This window comes from Rhamphochromis sp. 'chilingali' (assembly GCF_963969265.1).
Source record: "Rhamphochromis sp. 'chilingali' genome assembly, chromosome: 9".
Classification (NCBI taxonomy): Eukaryota; Metazoa; Chordata; class Actinopteri; order Cichliformes; family Cichlidae; genus Rhamphochromis; species Rhamphochromis sp. 'chilingali'.
In genome coordinates, this window is record NC_137936.1 from 19,133,099 (window position 1) to 19,157,152 (window position 24,054).

The window sequence follows — 24,054 nt, forward strand, 5'->3', positions numbered from 1 at the left end:
CATATTTAAAGAGGTGCTCTTAGAAAGTTATATTTGAATTCAGGAAAGTGTGAAATCAAAATCGAGCAAGCGGAGGATAAATATTCTGTCCTCTATCAGGAGGAAGCCGTGAGATGGAGAGATGCTGTGTTATCTCATGCGAGAGTAATTGTCAGACACCTTTTCTGCTGCTGCGTCCTTCTTCTCTTGGTCCCAGGTGGCCTTACAGTCCATTTTACTTTTGAACCTTTGATCAATTATGTAGCCTTTATGAAAAACGAAATGTCACTGTTTTTATAAAAAATGTGATTCGCAGAAGTCCTCGAGGAAATAAAAAACAGCAAAGGATAGTAAGGATGATAAGGAAAGAAAATCAATTACAAAAACAGAAGTCACTTCAAAGCTAATCTATAAAGATTAAGCACTGGATTAATCTTACACACAGACAGTTAGTTGATGTTGTGGTAGAAGGACACATATTTTTGTTCGGTTTCTGTTTTGCCTCCTTATGGTGTGTGTTGATCTTTGTGAACACAGTGTGTGTCTTTGAACTGTTGTTTCATCTCACACAAATTATTTTCCAAAGCAGCTGCCCTGCTGCAACAACACCTGACTTTAAAAAAAGCACTGGCCTAAGTACTTTTGATTCTTCTATGATGACTTGAGGATAGGCATCCCAATGTGTATTTGTAATTTCAGCCCTTAATGAATTCACCGGGAGCCTTCTTTAGAAGCCATCTGTTACCAGTTTGTCCAATACAGCATCTTTTAATTAGGCAAGGATTTACTTAGGACTCTCATTCTGTCTTGTACTCTGTGTATAAACTGTGTGTTTTTGTCTGTGTTTCTGTGAACTTGCACACACCACTTCCTGTTTGTGGCTTATTCCCATAGGGAAGAAGTGGCGATATGTAAAAGTGACAAGATAAGCACAGGGGATTGCTGTTGTGAAAAATGAAGCTGAAGCTCCGGCTTAGGTGAGAGGCTCGATGCATCCTGTCCAGGTCACTAGTCAGTGTCGCAGTTACCACAGATGTAAACAAACACATTTACACTTGCATTCACGCCTACAGACAAGTTTCCAGTTCACCCAACTTTAATGTGTTTGTGCAAGTTTCAGAGGAAACTCGAGCACTCAGGGGAAACCTGTGAGGACTCAAGGCGAACCTACAAATTTCACACTGAGAGGCCCCAGCCAGAGCGGTCACGGTTATCCCGTTATTACTGGTTTTAATCTTTAAGAGATTTGTACAGATGCTGAAACTTATTTCGTCTTATGCAGCAATGCAAACACGGGCTGATGCTGACCACATTTGCCCAATTTCTATGTTTGCTAGCATGCAAAGCTTGTTTGCGGTTAAAAGTTGCAGGAAAAATTGCCCATCAGCAGCCTGGATATGTAAAAGCGTAACCATATGTCATTTTACCACCATTGGATGTGCAGCTAAAACTCTGCTTTCAATAAATGTTTTATTATCTTATCTTTATATCCCGATGCTGATTAAATTAAATGATGCAAACCAAGAGACAATGAATCTGTAGTTGCCATTTTTTAATATCCAGGATAAAAATACTAGCTGATACTGGATGTGTGATCACACAACAGTCTGTAAAGTGTTGACGAAATTTTGTCTCCCTGCATTAATTTTCCTGGGCGCAAATTTAGCTTTTTATAGATAGAAAAATCTTGACCATATAGTCTGAAGGTAGTGCATAAAAAAATAAAAGAACAGAAGAGCTAGGCTAGACCTGTGAGACTAAAGTGCAAATGTAACAGGGGACCAGTGCCTTTACACTTTACTATTTCTACTCTCAGGTCAAAACTCTATTTGCTTATGTGTTTTTTTTAAAGCATGCCTTGGGCTAAAATACATATTTCATTTGTAGCTTGCCAAAAGAGTAACTGAAACCAAACATTCTTCCAATTGAAAGAGATTACTTTCAAATATACACCTTTTGAAAATAATCTAGTTCAAATCCAGACTCTTTCTTGCTTCTTTAGTACATGTGTACTAACTCCATGTGTATAAACAGTCTTGGTTTCTGCTGCAAAATTCAGATGGTAGGATCATAATTTGGCAAAAATATCATGAGAGCATGGATCCATCCTGCCTTGTGTCATCAGTTCAGGCTGCTGGTGGTGTAATGGTGTGGGGGATATTTTCTTGGCACACTTTGGGCTCCTTAGGACCAACTCAGCATTTTTTTAAACACTGCAGCCTACCTGAATATTGTTGCTTACCACGTCCATCCCTTTGTGACCACAGTGCACCCATCTTCTGATGGCTGCTTCCAAATAACAAAATTATAGATCAACATCTATGATGTGCAGCTTATTAATCTGTGGCAACTGTGTCATGATGCTGCCATGTCAGCAAGGATGAAAATCACCTTGTTGAATCTGTGCTGTGAAGAATTAAGGCATAAGGGGGTGATGCTAGCAAATTGTACCTAATAAAGTGGCTGGTAGCACCACTGTTCTGAAGAGTAATGCTGCCAACCCCTTCTTGCATAGCTTCATGGTGGGCACACTTACAGCATTGTACGTCACATTCTAACTAGCAGCAGCCTGAAGCTGCAGTGGGAACAGTCAGTGTGTTAAAGAGGCCTGGTGAGCAATCCCTCATTAAAAGAGATGAGACATCAGTGGTTTATAGTGTGGAGCCTGGAGAAATGCTTCACGGGTGCAAATATTGATTTTATTTATTCTCTCCCCGTGGGAAGAATGTTGTAGATCCGTGGGGTTGAATTCTTTCTTTATTTAATGATCAAAGTCTGAAGTCATTAAGATTTTGCACTGACATGTCACTAGCAGTCACGGAGCTTATTGTCTTTCACAGACTTATCTGTGTTAATCTTAAACATTAGAACGTAATTAGAAAGCACTGAATATCTGGGTGAATGTATGGACCAAACTGTTGAGATACAAAGTGTTTCACAAACTTTTAATATCAAGAAATTAAGCAGGAAATCTCATTTATGCTTTAAATGCCTGTTAGTTTACTACAGTGGGCTTTGTCTTTTTAATTGCACTAGAAAGGAAACTTTTTGATGTGTGAAAACAAAAGCTTGTCTTAATCTGATCTTGGAATTTTATTAAGGATATTTTATGTTTTTAGGATATTTTCTGTGAAACTGGTAAAAAACAAAACAGCAACATAAAGCATGCGGATTAATTGCTAAATAATAATATATACACTAACATACATTCATATGCATTTTAAAGCCTTTGCATTCACCAGATACCTTTTATGCTTTCCAACTGAAATAACGCTGCTGTGTCTAAAATGTGAAGCGGAGCTTATTTAAATAAAGTCAGCAGTACTGTTTTCACTTTCTTGTGACAGTGACGTGTCTGACTGTGGCGCTCCTCTTGTCACCTACCTATGAGGCTGCTTAAAGCATGCTTTGGAGATTATTTGCGATGATTAAGAGAAAGTGTGAACACCAACTCACAGCGCTACATCTCCACCGACCTCTAACAAGGAGGCAGCAAGCTCCTGGGAAGGGCTTGCATCAAATTTGCTTGTAGATGCAGTGAAGCATCCACGAGGATATCTGGATTCGAATGTTGGGAAACGGGTTATACATATGCTCGCATGAATTTATGTCAGTGTATGTGGGCGAATGCGTGCCTGTGGATGCTTGCGTGTGTCATTGTCCAGCTGTAGAAATCATGTTTTCCGTGTCACCAATTGTGCAAGAAATGAAGCAGGCCGGAGTGCTGCGTGCGAGCTGCTCGATTAGATTAGGGCAGCAAATTGAATGTAAGCGTGTAGTTGTCTCCATCGGAAAGTGCCAATGATAGAGGAGGCGGTCGAGTGCGCTGGCGCCTAATTTGATCGCTCAGTAGCTAATGCAATCGGCATTACGGCAGCTATTGCAGATTAGGATTAATGTGCCAATAGGCTAAGCAGGAATTGGGTGTTGGAGGAAAGTTAGAAGGCTGGGGATCACACACTGGCTTGTGATCAATAGAAGTTAGAGAATGACACAGGTTCAGACATTCTCCATTTAGCCTTCCCAGTCTATACACTCTCAGGAAACATTAGAGAGCTTAATTCCAGTAGAGCAGTGGGAGCAGTTTTCATTAATTTGAACTCAGTTGACTGAACAGCAATGAAAGCAACATCCTCTAGTTATAAGCTCAACATTTGACCATTATTAAACCAGAATATTAGTATAATGGTTTGCAAAAGTACATTTTTGATAGATAATTATCTTCTCTAAACGGCATGTCTTGTGTCCCATTAAAAAAAAAGTAGTTTGGATCTCAATGTATCGTTGAATGCCCATCTGTGTAGCTTGAGAACTTATTTGCATATTGTAACTCAACATGTTGGAACAGCATTTGCATAAAGCATCGCGTGTCAGTGTCTTAATATCAGAGTGATTGAAGCCAGACAAACAGGCACAGACATTTCTAGCATGCCACTAACATTTTACTCATGACCATAAACTGTATGTTAGTGTTCGTGGGGCGTAGTTTTTGGTGTATTACTACGTCTGTATAGCACATTATTACATTAGTATGCAGCACATTTCTCAGTAAGTCTCATATCACACCTGTGCTTTTGTTTTTTTTGTTTTTTGCACTTGAAGAAATTGAAATGTTCTTTAAAAACAAAACAGGATGCCTTAAAAATTTGCATACTTTGAATCTTCTGCTTCCATGTATCCATTCTACATCAGGGACTACTTACACTAAATAAGTTAGGCATGAGCAGACTAATAGTCTGCATTCGGATTGACCTCCTATGAAATTAAGAGAAAGGAAGAGCTGCTTATCATAGTGATAATAGGGGTTCTGCCTGTCCTCTGCCCACTCCCATCATCTCCTGTCACATTCACTCATGAACCCAAATGCCACATTAGCATGCCTGAGACCCAGGCCCACAGGCATCACACAGACAGCTCTCAAAACGGCTTTGCCTATAGATCCCCTATTCAGACAAAGCAGCAGCTTCCATCATGGTTTATGTATTTCCTTAGCCTTCGTGGATCTTTAAGAGCATCCACACAGGCAGCAAATGGGATATAGTAAAAAAAAATGTGTGGGGTGTAAAATTGATCGAAAAGTGATATACTTGGTTCTGTTTAGCTCTTTCAGCTCAAACAAACACGATGAATAACTGCAGAACAAATGTAAAATCAAACATTAAGACAGAGCTTATTATCAGCAGTATTTGAAAGTATTAATATAGGATGGGGAGGACTATATATTGTTTTTGCTTATTATCAACAAGAAATGAGAGATAGTTATGCTATTTAGTGCTATATAAAGTGTCCATATTGATGCACAGTGCCTTTTAAAAATATGTTAGAACTGGCAAAGAAGGCCTTTGTTCCTGAGTGGACAATGAAAGCTGTGGTTCATCTGTCACCTTTCACTGCAACAGCTCCACTATCAAAGCCCAGGCATGTTGTGGTCAGCAGTATAGTCCAGCTGGAGAACAGGTCTCGGGCACAAGGGCTTCAGAGGGTGTATCAAACAATGTGGTATTTTTTGTGATACATTTTTATTCATACAGCTTTAGCAATACAGCTTTAATAGTGACACATCCCTTAATATATATAATATATAGTCTCAGGTGGTCATTTTAAATCAGCAGTTGACCTTTCCTACCAGAAAAAAAAGCTGACCACCCTTGATAAATGAATCAGATTTGGAAGATGTCTAATTCCCCCATGTACAGAATCAAATTCAGTTTCGTTTTATTAACAAATAATATTACAAGTGTAATTAATCCAGTCTCTCATTAGTGCGTGCAGTGCCTGCCGTGGTTTCTTTCAGCAAATGGGAGAGAATTCTATTAAATGTGCTCAGCAGGAATATTTAACAACACTTAAGGATAAATGGCTTTTATGCTGTTGTTTTACACATATTTTGACAGCACTCGCTTGATGAAATAGTTTTTATTTTGAACAGCTAAAGAATTATAGACTGACATTGACTCTGAGTGACAGTCAAATAAATCAGGGCTAAATAAACCAACATTAGCATCCTCTTCCAGAGCACAGCAGCACAAAAGTAAATACCAATTTAAGCAATTCAGGGTTATTATTTCTGTTTTTTGCTGACACATTCAAGTGCTCGTAGCTTGTTAACCTTTTTTTTTTACAAAACCAATTTTCCCGCATTTGCTAAATATTCTATTTTGAGCCATTTTTACCTTGTCATGCATTAAATGGTTAGTGATTCAGGCAGTTACCTATGCACCACTTTTCTTTTGTCTTAAAAACATATTAAAGGTAATTTTCAGATGTCTGTTAAATGTGACACATAGTGAGTGGTACAGTAACTAGTATTAAGTGTTACATAAACTACTTCTGTATTCTGTTACACAAACATGTAAACAAGTATTTTTTTTCTTTCTTATTGCGCCCCTCATTTATTCATGATTTACTTACAAGAACCTGGGTTTCCCTGTAATTGGCTGACATTGACTGTGTTTTCATTAATTTTCCACTTTTTTTCCTAGCCTAGACACACATAAATGGCCTGCATTTGTTTAGCGCTTTACTCAGTCCCTAAGGACCCCAAAGCGCTTTACACTACATTCAGTCATTCACCCATTCACACACACATTCACACACTGGCAATGGTAAGCTACGTTGTAGCCACAGCTGCCCTGGGGCGCACTGACAGAGGCGAGGCTGCCGGACACTGGCGCCACCGGGCCCTCTGACCACCACCAGTAGGCAAACATGGGGTTAGTATCTTGCCCCATGTTGTTAACAGACAACTTAACAAAAAGCCAATTTTAAATTGTATCTTTAGGCACTTTTTTACTAGTAGCTTGTCAGGAAAACACATAATAAAGGTTTTTTTTAGTTTGATCTAAATAAATGCCAACGATAACACAGATTGACATGCCTAAAATTGCAGCAACAAGGTGACTCCCAGAGAGCCAAAACTGTGAAGTGTGTGCTTTGAAATTTTCAAGGAAACTGGACAATTTAGGGAAAAAAGAAGAAGCTGAAAAAACTATCTACAGCAAATGAGCAGTATCTAAAAGTTGTGTCCTTAACAAATAGGAAAAAATCCAACAAAGGCTTGACCTGAGAAATGCATCCATCTCGTCAGTAGTTCCAACAATGGCCTGGAAATGTGGCTGTTAAGAAGCAATTCTTAAGAGGGGAAAGAGGGAGAAAAGGCTGAGGTATAGCAAATTACACAAGAACTGGGGCGGAAATCACTGGCAACAGGTCTGATGGAGTGATGAATACAAATTCATCGTCAGTATGTACAAAGGAGATCAGGTACGACAGTGAGTGCCTACAGCCATCTGTGACACACGGTGGAGACTGTCATGGTTTGGCGCTGCATTTCAGTCAGTGGCGTTGGAGATCTCGTCAAAGTCTTTGGAATTTTTAATGCAGATTTTGATCCACAATGCAGTGTCATAGAAAACATCTGATTGGCAATGGCTCAGCATGACAATGCTCCCAAACACACTGCCAATGCAATACTTGGATAAAAATACACTCAGTGGAACAATATCAGTCATGGATTGGCCTCCCAGAGCCCGGACCTCAGCATTAGTGAAGCTGTGTGAACTCATATTGAGAGAGAACATCCAAAGAAGAGCTTTGAATATCTTTCAAGACACCTGGAGAAATATTCTTAAAGACTACTAAAAGAAAATTATAAGAAAGCTTGCATTTTCCCCCATCTTGTTATATTTTTTGTTCATTTTGATTTTCTCATTCAAAATCACCATCAGGTATTGTTTCTGAAGTGTGTGCAAAATGAGCTAAATTACACTTACTTAAGTGGTTTGTGTATTTTTTGCCCTTTCCCTGTTTATTGACTGTTCACAGAGGTACGATTCGTTTGGATAAATAACTAATATGACTAAAGTGATGACTCAAAATAAATCAAGTGAGCCATGCAACAGAAATTAGCCCAGGGATAACATCCAATTAATATATTAATATTATGTGCCAAATTGAAGATAAACACTTATCTATATTGCTTAAAGTAGCACTAGAGCAGGGCGATATGGCCAAAAATATTTATCACGATATATATTTGAAAATTTGCGATAACGATATAACCGACGATATAATTGATGCGAGACAAAATACAACTCCACAACATTACTAGCGCAAAAAGACAACCTTCCATTTATTTTCACTTAAACAAGAAGCTGGTTTTTATGTACATTAAAGCTTTATAAAAATGTAACAGTGCAAATGCAAATTCCTTGCTGAAAGTTTAACCAAAAGGCATTTCCAGTAGAAATGGGCTGACATATCCTGAGCATAACCACGTATAATATGGTTATATGGTTAAAAAGAGGTGCTTTGCAACATTAAACTGCAGTGTGCAGTATGCATTTTTCGGACCATAAGGTGCACGGGATTATAAGGCACATTAAGCGAAACAAAGCAGTCAGATAAATCAAACTTTATTAAACTCATTCTTCTTGCTTCCTCCACTTCTGTACCATTGATTCATTAATGTTGAATTCTCTGCAGCTGCTCTATTCCCATGTTGTTGCAGTATATTAATGACTAACCTCGTATTGTGGATGGATTATCTCAGTTGTTCTCCTGACTGAAGTTTGGTCCGTTTACAGCATCCTGCCATGCGATTGCATTTGTCTCTAACCATGAAGAACCTTCACGTTAACTTTTATAAGTGGAAAAGTGTTAGTGTTCGTCCTCCAGCTTCACTGTTTATGTTATGCTAACATAGCTGTGTCGCTAGCGATCACGTAGCACATCATTATATACCAGCTAGCCCAACTTCAGTAACCCTACAAACGTCACTGCTGTTTAGTTTCCTGTCTTCATTTATGTTGGAAGTGATAGCAGAGCTGTACGTTTGATTTTTTTCAGAAATCTCTCAGTCAGAACATGCAATATCATGCTTAGGTAACTAGCGAAACTAGCGAGCTAACTTCCGCTAGCTTCCTGCTAACTTCTAACTCCGTTAAATGTAATAACTTTTGTTTTCATGGATGCCTGGAAGTTAAACTTTATAGTTACACCTGGTAAAGCAGCAATGCTGATCGTTTTATTAAAGATGAAAGAATTTAGACAGTTTTTAACTCTAACGGTGTGTTCACACCGAACGCGATGGACGCGAATAGAGCGTCAGGTTTACATGTAAAGTCAATGGAAAGGCGCGATGACGCGCGATTGCGGGTCCCGCGAAAATTCGGAAGCAGATTTGCGTCGCGAAAACGCCAAAACGCGTGAAACGCGCGTCAGTGCAGCGCGTCTGGCGCGTTTGACTCGCGAATAAAACCACGCGCGTGAGTTTTTGTGTTGCATTTTGTGCATACGCGCGTTTCGCGTCTACCGCTCGAGTTGGAAAAATCTGAACTCCAGCGTCAAATCGCGCCGCGACAACCAATCAGGAGCCTGGTGACGTGGCTGTTACCTAGGTCAAAGGGGCAGATCCAGCCAAAGCCTTTCATACTTCAATGGAGGGGAAGGCTAATCAATGCGGTAGCAAACAACTCGGAGCTGTACAACACCAGCTGCTTTCAGTACCGAGACAGGAATAAAAAGGACCGAGCTTGGAGGAAGATATGTGAAGAGATCGGGCAACCTGGTAAGTTCATTCATTTCTCTTTTGAAAGTTTTCACTGACCCGGGGAAGCCGCACAAAAGCTAGCAAGCCACCGCTATTTTCCCACTGACGTACAAATACCGTTCTGCTTTTATGCATGTTGTCATTTAGGAATATATTTTATTGTTTATTAATAAACAGCACACAGTGGTCCCGCTGTTCATCCGTCACTGCTTTGCTTTTTCGCTGATTTTTTATTGCACAGTACAGCATTGCATTCTGCAGCCTGATTGACAAATCTCCTGCGCTTGCCAAATTTATCACGTTTGGTTTTGATAACCATCGCGTCCAATAGAAAAAACGGCACAAAAACACCCATAACTATGAGCCTCATTCGGAAATAGACACCTGCACCGTGAGGGAAAAAGGCGCACGAAAGTGGCGGGCAGATGAAGACAAACCGCGGCATAATAATACTTTTACGTTTTGCAATCTACAAAGGTTTGCACTTTGAGAATCAATTGTGAGAACTGTGACCAGGGGCTAGTTATTCTGAGAACCCCTGCAATAAATGAGGGACCACTGTCTACTCTACGATTATTATATCCAACCTGTTAACATTTAATACTGTATTGATAGAACCAACTGATTCTGCAGCAGAGCATCCCCAGTCCCTGAGCTCCTGCTGCTGCACCCACAGATATGTACAGCAAGCACTGATACCTTTTTAGTCGGTGGGATTCCCTTGTGATCACCTTTACTAAATATCTACAACCAATCTGATTATATCCTGTTATTGTTTTTTTTTTTTTCAATGTTGAAATTAAAATCTAGTAGCAGCCTTCTCATTTCTTTGTGTTTTGTGCTGTTTTACAGGCCCACAGAGGAGGACGGCTCCGAGGCAGATGAGGGACGGGTCCCAGGACGGTCCATCGGCGGTGGAGCTGGCCATCCTGGAGTCCCTGAAGAGTCCACACCAGTCTCCAATGGAGCATTTCCTCCTCAGCCTTGTTCCTGCTCTGGAGAGCAGCTGGTCCTTTTTATTCCTGTCTCTCTGTAAATTCTTATATTTTATATATTTATGTTTAATGTTTTTCTGTTTGAGACTTTTAATATTATTTCAAATAAATTTTTATAATGACTAATGTCTCAGTTCTACTACACAGCAAATGTTGGCACACGACTTTACACATGTAGAATTTATTTCATATTATACTAATGACAAAATATACTGATACAGTGGGATGCAGAAGTTTGGGCAACCTTGTTAATAGACATTATTTTCCTGTATAAATCGTTGGTTGTTACAATAAAAAATGTCAGTTAAATATCATACAGGAGACACACACAGTGATATTTGAGAAGTGAAAAGAAGTTTACTGGATTTACAGAAAGTGTGCAATAATTGTTTAAACAAAATCAAGCAGGTGCATCAATTTGGGCACCACAAAAAAGAAATGAAATGAATATTTAGTGTATATCAATGTGTGTGTCTCCTATATGATATATGGGGTGCCTTTGTCTGGACATGCTTCCCATCCAGAGCTGCACAGCACAGAGGAAAGTTCCAGCGCTCCTGGAATCCCTCTGTGATGGACCGCCAGTCTCCAGGTGAAGGCACAGCCATGAAGTCGTCCACTAGACAGTCCCAGATGGACGTCGCTGCCTGGGGGGTGATCTGGCTCACCGTGGACACACCGACTCTGAAACTGAACGCGATGGTCCTGAAGGAGTCCCCGGTGACAAGGAACCTGGACAAAATTGTTCAAAATCAGTATTATGTGTACTGCAGTTACAAAATACATTATTCAAATTCCAAAATACTTTTGTGATGTCAGATATAAATCACAAAACATGAATCTTACATAAAACATTTTGTAATTATAAGGATAATTACAAAATGTATATTAGATAATATCTAAAACAGTTGTGTTTTGTTTTAACTTTAACATATCATAATTTGATTGGTAGCAACTTTCACAACTACAGTGAGCCAATCACTCATAATTCCTAAACATGTCAATCAGGTAGGAATGAAGTAAGACATTAATAGAAATAAAGAGTTGTATGTTGACATGTAGCCCTTTCCTTGCTTAAATCATTAATATTTTTGAAAAATTAATCTGTGATAAGACAGCTTATCAAGATAGAACCATGTAACTAGAGATGAACCAAACTGTTCACAGTTTTATCTAACTCTGTTTTAATAAAGGCTGTGACCCCTGCTATAGAGTCTGACAGCTGCAGGGATTATATACAAATATTCAACTATCCCAGAATTAAACCAGGTCTAAATAAAAAGGAGTGAGTATCACTACAAGGTTAACTCAGTGGTGCTAATGCTACAGTTTGATATCAGCAAACACCGAGCGCATACATTGATGTGACACCACAGCCATGCTATCATTCAAACACTGATAACAGCATAAATCGAATTAAATCGGGGCTTGATGAGAGCTTCTGAGTATCACTAGAAATATTATAAAGAGTCGTCTCTGTACCACAGTTTGCTTTCAGTAAACACCGACAGCATTCACTGTTAGCATAGCACATCCATGTTAGCAGTGTATAACTGGATGGATTAGCATATTAGCACAGATATCAATAAAGGACTACCGTATTAAATAGTTTTACTAACCTCAGGCAGACGGACAGGCGCTCTGCAGGTGGGATTGAGCGCCTGTAGTTGGTGTCTAGGCGGGCGATGCTGGGACCGACGAGGGAAAGCAGGTCCTCAAACTGGCCGAGTGAATGACGGTGATAGCGCTGGAATCGGCCGTCATCCAGGCGCAGCTCCTGGAGCAAGTGGTGAAACTCACCAAACTGCTCATGCCTCTGGAGGACCTGATGGACCCAGGTACGGCGAGGATGTCCTTTACGCTGCTGCTCTGCTCTCCACAGTACATAGAGAAGGGAGACTCTCTCTTCAAGCGCTAGCTCGATAGCTGCCATCTTGCAAAGATACCGGTCTGGCACAACTCCCTCCCACATTCCTCCCACATTTCCGGTTCACGCGCGTCAAAATATCATATTTTGACGCGCGATGGATTTTTCTTGGACACGCGTTGAGACGCGAATGTACACGCGTCAAATTAGGGGCGTTTGGGGCGTTTTATTCGCGTCCATCGCGTTCGGTGTGAACACACCGTAAGTGATGCTGCAGTGTTGTTTGACCTGAAGCATACGGAGTTTAGGACCCAGATTACTCCCAGATTTAAGAGCATCTTAGTCCGACAAATATGACAATAACAACGGCCGCTTGCATGTTCTGCAAAAAAATGTGCTTTGTTGTGTATCTGACGGACAAACACCAAACCAGTTCCACATCACGGAAGTTGCACCATTTTTACAAACCAATTCTGGTTCATCTGTTTCACTCAACAATCGGCCATGTGCGTATGAAAACAAAGGCACTGCGCATGCGCGTTTTACTCCCATTCTATCGCGATATTTCATTTTCCTATCGTTGCCTAACATTATACCGGTATTACTGTGAACGGTATAATATGGCCCAGCCCTAAGTAGCACCCTTCCCTGGCGCAGATGTTAAATCATTTTGCTGTGGGAAGGGAAGGAAGGGATTTTTATCTCAGGGGCAGATTCAACAAGCTGCAGGCTATGGATCAGTATTCTAAGGCACATCCCTTTGCACAACTCACCTCTAAAACCACCGTGTCTGTCTCTGTATCAGCCAGTCTTACCACTCTAATTTTGCTGTTTTCCCACAGAGGCTGCAAACAGTAGCAGCACAAGGAAAGGTTAATATTACACAGAAATCATGTCAAAGTGTGAGGTTGAGTCAAACAGGCCTGTGAGTCCACTGAGAAACAAATGATTAAAAATTATATTTCACAGACAGGCGTACCTATGATAGTAACAAAGGTGGGTTTAAAGATGTTTACCTGTAGTTAGATTTTAGGGACATGGACGATCAAAAAGTATCAAAGTATGTGTGAGTGAATACATTTATTGAACATTGCTGTACACAAACAGGTGATTATATCCTGGCGGTATCTTAAAAGCACAGTTCTGTGAACTGTTACTACAGCAGGGTAATGAGAAATTAATGTAGTGTACAAGTTTGTGCCACACAGTGGACATTTTACTTTTTTTATTTGATAAAATGGTACAGACAAACCTAGCCTTTTGACCTGGATCTCTTATAACTGCCAAATGAGTGCTTGTTCCCCTGTGAACCGAAGTGGAGACGCCTAACAGTGCAGCTCAATTTATTAATGCCATTCAGGAAGCTGTCGCTCAGAGGAATGAGGCGGCGCAGGGCAGGGTGTGAAATACCATAAACATCTTCATGGCACTGAGCGGTTTACTGAGCAGGATGGCAGAAGGTGATGGGATGCGCCCGAGTGCAGTGATGAGTACTGCACGAGCAAAGGAGTGAAGATTACATATTACTCTGAAGACCACTAGGCTGCTTGAAACCTCCTCCCCTCTGGTCTCCTATGTGTAAATCTATGGCTTCTTATATGTATGGCTCATGGCATGCACCTCGCCTACTGACTTCAAGCTTGGAGGAGTAGACACGCTTAACAGCAGGACACCAGTCAGCTGTGCTGCAGATCACAGAGGATGACAGCAAGGCAGATCTGAAATGAAGTGGATGACATACAGACGAGCTTCAAAATATGTCAGAGGTCAGGCTGGTGAATGATATTCTGCTGACTGAGAGGCAGGTTTGTGTTTTCTCAGGTGAAAACAATATACACATGACTATGTGCTCTTTAATTGATTGCTGCATTTGTTTTCCTGCTCATAAGGCTGATAAGATTTCTCTTCTAAACTAAATTCCTTCATTCCAGGCCATATTTATACCTGATTATTAATTATTAATTAATGACATCTGATCCACAGGCAGTCACATTTACACATGATTTCAATTGTTCCAACCAGTCGATCTTAACTCCATTCTGACATGGGGATTATAGACTACTATAGTAGGTTTAATGTCACAGGTCAAGGACGTGTTGCCTGTGATAGCTGTGACATCATTTTAAATCACTATGACACTTGGCAGCTACTTCTTCTATCTCAGCTGACAGTTAATGTTTATTTTCTGGTGAATGTTGTTATATTTATATCTGCTTGAAGTCCAGTGTCAATGTATTTGGCTTTACTTTTAATTTAAAATAAAGTGTTTTTACCTGTGTGGAGGTAATTATTTCTATTAAAAAGTTACATTTTTAACATGTGATATCAGTAACATTATATTAGTTTCCATTAAAGTCCAGAATATCTTTCCAGTTCATATACTTTAGTCATACTAGAACTCAGTCACAGAGGCCTAGAGACTGTCAGCAACCACCGGTCGTTAGGAAGAAACCAGTGGTGGAGTGGTTGTTGGAGGTTGCTGGCTGTCCTTGTGAAGTTGGTTGCTAAAGACCCAGTCATGCAGGCTGCTCACACCGGTCAGTGACCCTTTAGTTTTCAAGTATCAACAGCAAGTTAGCCTCCAGTAACTGCTTGCCAACTGGTTGGGGAATTTCTACCACAATGACATTTCTCCTTAGTGAATGGCGGTTGCCAAGGGGTTGCCAATGAGTCAAAAGGCCCATAGGAAGGTAGAATATTGCTTTGTGTAAACAGTGGACAAAGGACTCCAGTGGCCAGTAACTATTTTAACATATGTGCCAGAAAGACAGTATATAAGAACTGAATACACTCATAAAAACTTCCTTAAACCTTTATTCATTAGTTTAGACCTAAATGTTAATTAATGTAGCCACTGTAGGCTTGATGTACAAAAAGTTGGAATACCATACAAAATATAAATACAAAATGTAACAATTAGCACTATTTAAACCCTGTATTTAACTAAACAAGTACACACTTACATCAAGTGTTCACGCTAAGAAATGTCAGTATTTTTTGAAAACCATTTGCCATTTTTAAAATTTATGCCAGCAGAAGCTTCTAAAACGGTTCAAGTCTGGAAATAAAGTTCAGCAGACATATATTTAATTATGGACACTGTATTATGTAATGTCTTTGTTTTTTCAGTTTTATCGAGTTTTACCAGAAACTTATGAACTGATAGTATCAGCAGCAGAAAGATCTTGAATTTATGCTGGGTGTGGGCGTACTGCTTTGCTTTTGCACAAGTCTGCTAATTGGAGTGGATGCACCATAAATAGAATTTTCCTGGAACACTTTACACGTTGAGTGGGAAGTCAGATTTGTTGCAGACGTGTTTCTCGCACTGCAAGTGTGTCTGTGTGTGCAGGTATGCACGTGTATGTTTTTATTCCTTGTAACTGCTTGTGGGTTTCAATCAGCTGCTGATCAGCAATCCACGATGATGTCTGTTTTCTGTACAATAATAATGTGACATAATGGCATCACTCTGCCACCGTTTAAAATTTGCGGTGCCTTCATTCGTCTTAATGCTGTCACTAGCACAGTATGAGAAATGCTTTCGTATGGATCTGCTGTCCCTTGAGACTTGAAGGCAGCTTATTGTTTTTCATATCGTTATGTCTGGGGATTTTTTATATATTTCTCTGAAAATGAAGATAAATTGTTTCTCAGTTTTGTATGGAGAGGACAAACCAGATTTACATTTTCCTTTTCCCCTCGCTCATTTGCATATATGCTCATTTTCTGTGTGTCTCTGCCCATGGGCAACAGGAATATATGTTTCATCGTTTGCTCTTCTAGTGGTGCAGTGTAATGGTGTAATGATTCAAATGAGAACTTTTGCTTATACCTTGCACTGGAGTATGCAATGTCACCTGATGATTTAGCATTTGCTCTTATATCTCATACTTAGCGATTTCACCAGAATTTCTGTCTACTGTAACGGTACTGTCAGTATAAAATGTGCTGCACATTGATTGAAATTTTTTGAAACAAGGAAAATCACTAGAAATTCATTTTTCATGGGGTTTTCTGTGTTTTTGATCCTTATTTGATTTTGATTTTGGCAGCAGTATACAAGGCTTGTGAATCATCTCTAAAATGTTTCATCATTTCACCAGCATATTTAACATAATTTTCATCACTATCACAAATCCAATTAACATGATGAAGCTGTCTTGGGGGCAAACCTTTTTTGAGAGATTGAGGATGAAAATGACTAGCTAGAAGAATAGTGTTCTTGTAAGTTATTTTAATAGATGGCCTGAAACTAAACTGTTTCTCTTTTGAAAGAAACACCAGTGTAGAGATCTGCTCTTTGGTAAAGGAACAATGAGACTGGAAAATTCAGAAAGAAGGTCCTCTGAGCCTCTGAAAGCCATTGTACTAAAGATGGTGTTATAATGACTACAAAGCTTAAGGTATTTAAAAGTTGATCTTGATATGGGCTACAGACAGCTTCTCACAGTCCCTCTTGACAGTGTGGTAGACATAGCTATGTTGTTCAACTCTTGCTTATTTTATTAAATGTATATAAATGTTCAAATATTATAACAGAGTTAAAAAGAAATTGTTGAAGTTTGTGTGGTTAATACGCAGAATCTCTCAGCTTCTGTGTATTAGTGTTTCCAGGTAACACGGCAGTGCATTAAATATATAAATTTAGTTACACTGACTCAAAAAGGAGTGCACTTTAAGCACAACAATTATGCTGTTACCAATTTTTACTTCACAGAAATACACTTACCTGCTACATGTTACATATACACCTATTCAAATTGCAAATCTAATCAGTGAATGACATGGTAGCATCTTAATGAATTTCGGCATACAGCATCAGCATCAGAATGGGGAAGAATGGTGATTTAAGTGACTTTGATCATGGAGTGGTTGTTGCCAGACAGGGACATCCAAGTGTTCTAGGAACTGCTGATTTCCTGGGATTTTCTCAGACAATAACCTCGAGGGTGTACAGTGAATGGTCTGTAAAAGAGAAAATATCCAATAAGCAGCAGTTCTCTTGTCGAAAATGTTTAGTGATGCCTGAGGCCAGAGGAGAATGGTCAAACTGCTTTGTGCCAATGATAAATCAACAGTAACTTAAATAACCACTTATTACAACCAAAGTCGGCAGAGGAACATCTCTGAATACACAACATGTCAAGCCTTGAAGCTGATAGGCTACAGCAGCAAAAGACCACAAGGGGCTTTCACTCCAGTCAGCTAAGAACAGGAAACTGAGGCTACAGTTCGCATGGGATCACTAAAAATTGCCGTAGTTCAGAATTTAGTGTAAACAGCATGAAAGCATGGATCCATCCTGCCTTGTATCAACAGTTCAGGCTGGTGGTGGTGTAATGCAGTCTTTAAGTCTGACGTCATTAGCCGTGCCTGGGCCCAAACTCCGCTGCAGGTCCCTAAGTCACACGATCACTGTGGCATCACTGAGAGTTAAAAACTGTCTAAATCCTTTCATCTGTAATAAAATTATCAGTGTTGCTGCTCTACCGGGTGTAACAATTAAGTTTAATATCCAGGCATCCATGAAAAACAAATATATGAAACTTAACGGAGTTAAAAGTTAGCAGGGAGTTAGCTCGCTAGTTTCCATCTAAATATAATATACCATGTTTTGACTGAGAGATTTCCAAAAGAAATTAAGATGTACAGCTCTGCTATCACTTCCAACATAAGTGAAGACAGGAAACTAAACAGCAGTGACATTTGTAGGGTTACTGAAGTTTGGCTAGCTGGTATATAATGATGTGCTATGTGATTGCTAGCGACTCAGCTATGTTAGCATAATATAAATAGTGAAGCTGGAGGATGAACCCTTACCTTTTTCCACTCGATAAAAGTTAACGTGAGGGTTCCTGAAGGTTAGGGACAAATGCAATCGCATGGCAGGATGCTGTAAACAGACCAAACTTAAGTCAGGAGAACAACTGAGATAATCCATCCACAATACGAGGTTAGTCATTAATGCACTGCTGCATGGGCTGGGCTGTAGTTACATCGTAAGGTTTTAAAAACTGAGCTTTAAAATGAACAGTGGTAATAAAAACCGAGAGATCATCTTATGCGAATTCCTGAGGTCAGATGGCCTTCACAATGAGCTCACCCGAAACCCTGGCTGATTGGGACCCACACCCAGTTTCACACCTTGGCTCAGACGATTAGAGGATCATCAGGGGGTCCTTTTGTCCCTCTGTGGGGGGATACTCCCACTAGGTTTAAATCTGGGACTCCCCACCATTTGACCTTAGAACTGAAGAAGCTTCTCGGATGAGAGGTGAAACGTCTTCAAGCAACTTAAAGAAGTCCAGACACATTTCTTTGCAAGCTCCTTTGACCATGTTAAATACACAACAGCCTTATTAAGCGCAGAGTAGTTTGGGCCCGGAAGCAGGATTCATCACATCATCACTTAAAGACCGGATTATTTGGACGATACTCACCATAATACCTTTTTATTGTTAGCTTGTTACTATATTACTACAAAAATATAACTGACTAATATTACTGATATCTTTAAATATGTTTCCTCTTCATGAATTAATTGTTCCAAGCCATTTATGACCATGCTGAATGCATTTCATCCTAAATTAAATTCAAATTCAAATTCAAATTTTATTTGTCACGTACACAGTCATACACAGTACGATATGTAGTGAAATGCTTGGACAACTGCTCGTGACCTAAAGAAAACAAAAAAGGAAAAGGCTATGAATAAGATAGGAAATAAATATGAAAAATTAGAATGAAGGGTAAATTTAACTGGGAGAATAAGATAAAATATATAAATTAAAGTTGAAAATAAAATAACTGTACAACAAAATACACAATATAGAACTATATAAGAATGTATGAAGAAATATAAATAAATATATACACAATAACAGCAGCATATACACAATAACAGCAGCGTGATTTAAGTAATGAAGTGAAACAATGTCCAGAATGTCCAGTGTGTGTAAGAACTGTATGTGTGGGTCAGTACTGTGTGGTGGTGTGATTGAGAGACCGTATCGCCTGCGGGAAGAAGCTCCTCCTCAGTCTCTCTGTGTTGGTCTTCAGGGAGCGGAATCGCTTTCCTGACTTCAACAGAGAGAACAGTCTGTTGTTGGGATGGCTGAGGTCCTTCACGATCTTCCTGGCCTTGGTCCGGCACCGCCTGCTGTAGATTGAGTGCAGGTCAGGGAGCTCGGAGCGGATGGTGCGCTCAGCTGACCGCACAACCCTCTGTAGAGCTCGTCTGTCCTGCATGGTGCTGTTCCCGAACCAGGTTAAGATGTTTCCCGTCAGGATGCTCTCTATGGTGCAGGAGTAAAAGTTCCTGAGCACCTTGGAGGGCAGTTGGAAGTCTCTCAAGCGTCTGAGGTGGTAGAGACGCTGTCGGGCCTTTTTCACCACGGTGTTGATGTGACAGGACCATGACAGGTCCTGCGTGATGTGAACTCCGAGGTATTTGAAGCTGTCCACTCTCTCCACTGGGCACTCGTTGATGACAGGGGTCTGGTAGTTCCTCTCCTGCTTAGTGCTGAAGTCCACTATCAGCTCCTTTGTCTTACTGACGTTTAGAAGGAGGTTGTTCCTCTGGCACCAGTTCTCCAGATTCCTAATCTCCTTCAGGTAGGCCGTCTCGTTGTTATCAGAGATCAGGCCCACCACGACGGTGTCGTCAGCAAACTTGATGATGGTGGTGGAGCTGGTAGTGGCCACACAGTCATATGTGTACAAAGAGTACAGCAGGGGGCTCAGAACACACCCCTGGGGGGCTCCAGTGCTGAGAGTGGTGGAGGCTGAGACATGTCCGCCCATCCTTACTGCCTGTGGTCTGCCAGTTAGGAAGTTGGAGATCCACAGACACATAGATGAGCTGAGTCCCAGATGCTCCAGCTTGGTGGTGAGTGTGGAGGGAATTATGGTGTTAAATGCAGAGCTGTAGTCTATGAAGAGCATTTTAACATAATTCCCCCTTCTAGTGTCCAAGTGAGTGAAATTACCACATAAACTTAATTAAATGTTATGACTTATTAACTCAATTCAATTTTATGTATATAGCACCAAATCACAGCAATAGTAATTGCCTTTATAGTTTTATATTTGTGAGTTAAAAACTCTAAAATAATACAGAGCAAATCCCAACAATCAGATGACCCCTTTGAGCAAGCACTTGGTGACAGTGGGAGAGAAAAACGTCCTTTTAACAGGAAAAAGCCTCTGAAAAAAACAGGCTCAGGTAGGGCCAGCTATCTGCAATGACTAGTTGGGGGTGATGGAAGGTAAACGGGAAAAACGTCTTTGTTACCCAATGGCTACTATTATACAGTAATAAAGGTGTAATGTAAAGTGCTACTGAAATTATAAGGCAAAAACTGTTCATGGCTTACAAAGATTGAGTGATAGAAGCGAACATCTCAAGAACACAGTATTTCTGTTGGCATTTCTACTTCTTTTCTCATTTTGCTCTTTTGAGAAAACTCACATTCTTCACAAGACGTTTGCCAGCCACTCGGCACTTCCCCCACGTCTTTTGTAATCCCTCACATTATCAAAGTATCCAGTCTCCATGGAAAACACAAAGGGAAACCTTTGGGAGAGGTGGTTGCCCCTAGCAACAAACTCAGTCAAGTCAGCTGCCCAGAGCGGCGGTAAAACACAAATGACTAAACCACATACCTGAAAGTGGGCAGCTGACAACCTGTCCCGTCTGAGTAAGACAATGGGGGTGAAGACAGTGTGGGGAAAAACAGTTTGTTTAGAGGACAAAATAGCACTGCTAGATGTTTGCACTGCCTTATGAGATGTCTCAGAGCTGCTTCTTAAACAATTATAAAATTATATATTTATTCTTAAAGAATTATTCAGCTTTCCAAAAGTTTCTCACTGGAAAAAAATGTGCGTACTGTAGCGCTATGATAATGACTTGCTCACTGGAAGAATTAAGAGTGCTGATAAATTCACCCGCACTTTTGACACTAGCAGTCAAGCAGACTTCAGTAGTGGGTTGCCTTGTCTTGCACGTGTACTTGGTTGGATTTTTAGAACATGCACTTCCCTGCTGCTGTCATTCAAATCATATTGTGTCGGTGATTGTTAGGCAGAGCTGCTGCTGCTGAGCGTTTCCATTTCCTCCACATTCCTGTGCAAAAGTGTCTTTTAAGAAAGACTGCCAGACTGAAGTGAGTGTCATGTTTCATTTTGAGAAGCAGTCAGTGTTGACATTTTCCATCTTCTATGTTGCTGTCAGCTCCAGTAGAAAATCAGAAAATCTCTACCTGACAAACTCCAGCTATTGCTTTGAAACTACAGGTTATTTGAAGCCTCTTCTGAAAGAGTTTAGATGTGCTACAGTAAAATGAACAAATGTTCCAATATATTAAGTTTGAAGGGCTTTGCTTTCAGAGTCCGACACCATTGTGCAATACAGCTGAATGTACTATGTCAGACAGAGAAAATGTATTGATTTACTTTTGTTTAGAGCAGCATCCAAAATCAGGAATACTAAATAATGTATATCTTATTGATGTGGCCTGACAGTTACCTGTGGTTTTGACATGAACAGACATACCGAAGCCTCAGGGCTGTTGAAGTTTGAGTTTGACTGTAAGCAGCTCTTCTGCCGTCATAGTCTAGTTTCCAGAGGGACCGTACAATCCAATTAGTAATTTGTTGACAAGTTGGGAATGCAAACCTAAGGTAGGAAAGAAAAAAAGTCAAAGTCCAAAATGAAATGTCAGCGATATTATTTTATGCAGCATCAACAATGTAGGACAAAGAAAATACAATACTGCAAATAAACTTTGCCCTTTTCAAATATATTTCCTCAAGAAAGAATGTATATGTGTGTGTGTGTGTGTGTGTGTGTGTGTGTGTGTAAAACTTTTCAAAAACTTTTAAGAAGGAACCCCCCCCCCCCACACACACACACACAAAGGAGTAAAGTGTCTTTGAAGAGTAGTTTTACTCTCATAAAGCCAGCAGGTATTTAAAAGTATAAGGCTCAGTGAATTTCAAGAGAGACAGACAGTGGAACAATATTGGAAGTTCACGTTTTACCTTCGGGGACGGCACATAATAAAAACCTATCAGAGGTGGAGTGACACAAGTTAGACTGATGGACAGAAATAGTGATGGAAAGCATTGAAACAGACATGCTAATGGAAGGTTTTTGCTCTAACACAAGGCTTTTCTGATGAGGATTTTCTTAGCTTTTTATATAGTAATTTAGATTCAGTGAGGTGTGGCCAAATTGAATGAGCTTAAGGGGGGAGGATGGGTCAGAGTTAAGTGCCCTCTAAAGCAAAGTGGTATTTTTTTAGGGAAAAGTGAGAGAAAGTCTGAGTAAAGTAATGTGATAAGGCAAGAACGTTTTCAAGTCTTTCTGGATTATAATTTGGATGAATTATAACAAGAAAGATACAGTGTACAAGTAGCTTGAAAATGAACTTTTGGGTCGGCAACATTTTCATTGGCTTTATTGTTTTTGTTATTAATGTTAAAAAGATCCAACACAGATTAATAATGATACTAAATGTAACAAATTTATTTTGAAGCCCTTTTTGCCAGTTAATTATTCAGAATTCTTAAGGAAAAAAGGTATTATAGTATCTGGAGGCATAGCTGTAAAGAAGCAGCTAGCCAGACATACCTGTAGTAAGCAGCAAAAGTGGAGGGGGGAGGTTTGCTGTCCTTATCTGTTGCAAGAAGCCCAGATGGTGTCAGGCTGTTGTAGTTAGGGATGACATGCTTTTTGGACCAGTTTGTCTGTGATGTGCATCCCAAGGATTCCAATATGGTGCCAAAGTTAGCAGTGATCTCTTTCATTTTGTTGTCATTCGAGGATAGATTGCTAGTCTTTCTCCGGCTCACAAGTTGTTTGACCTCCTCCCTATAAGCTGGTTCTTTGACGCCAAAAAGTGGGCCGACTACTGTTGTCTTGTCCGCAATTCAGTCCTTGACACTACAATTGATGGTTATCAGTGTAAACTGTTGTGGGCTAAGGACACAGCTCTGAGAGGAACGCTGAGATTGTTTTTGAAGTGTGTCCAAGTCCATCAATTATATAGATGGGTGCTTAAACTCATTGGGTACAGTTTGCTTACCAAGCCCCAGTGATTGTTTTGAAATTGTATTAGTGTAGGGAGGTTGTGCAGTTGGAAATCGCAGCTTCTCTCACTTTGCAAATATATTGGAACAGGACAAATTGAACACTGTAATTGTTTTCTGTATGGGTGAAGATTTTCCAGGCTAACAAATATCCATGTTGTTAAGGAAAAAACACAAATTGGCTTGTGTTTTAAACATGTATTAATTTAAACTATACTCATGCGTGTAATTGAGTTTATATTAGTGATGTAACATGTTACATATTTAACTTAAAATGACTTCTGCAGAGATTTTGTAATTGGTCCTGGGAAATATGTAAAGCATATGGCATGGTGTAGCAGTAATGCTGTGAAAAGAAAGAATGAAAGGATTCAGTAGCTTGTAGCAATGAAAAGTGAAATAACTGTTAGACATGAAGTGGGCATGTATCATATTAAACAATATGAATGGATTAGTGATTGAAGTTAACAGTGCTAAAAACTACAGATATAACAAGGTTACCTATGCAACCAGAGCCTGAATTGTCGGCAAGTGATTAACTAAGGCGTCAGTTTGGAGACCTAGAG

General features: G+C 39.9%; 2 protein-coding genes and 1 long non-coding RNA gene across 3 annotated transcripts in view; 2 read left to right on the forward strand and 1 right to left on the reverse strand.

The window, feature by feature from the left end:
* tex264a (testis expressed 264, ER-phagy receptor a) overlaps window positions 1–24,054 on the forward strand; it is an 81,561-nt gene that overhangs the window by 25,557 nt on the left and 31,950 nt on the right. The window lies entirely within an intron of this gene.
* LOC308402625 lies at window positions 8,988–11,174 on the forward strand. Its single transcript, XR_013972785.1, has 3 exons — window positions 8,988–9,547; window positions 10,382–10,561; window positions 11,049–11,174. It is a non-coding gene; the product is annotated as an uncharacterized lncRNA (long non-coding RNA).
* Window positions 10,700–12,987, reverse strand: LOC308402624 (uncharacterized protein). The gene is made up of 2 exons (XM_080891608.1): window positions 12,144–12,987; window positions 10,700–11,256 (listed from the first exon to the last, which is right to left on the reverse strand). Exons 1-2 carry the CDS (start codon window positions 12,494–12,496, stop codon window positions 10,986–10,988), a joined length of 624 nt encoding a protein of 207 aa, XP_080747734.1. The 5' UTR covers window positions 12,497–12,987; the 3' UTR covers window positions 10,700–10,985.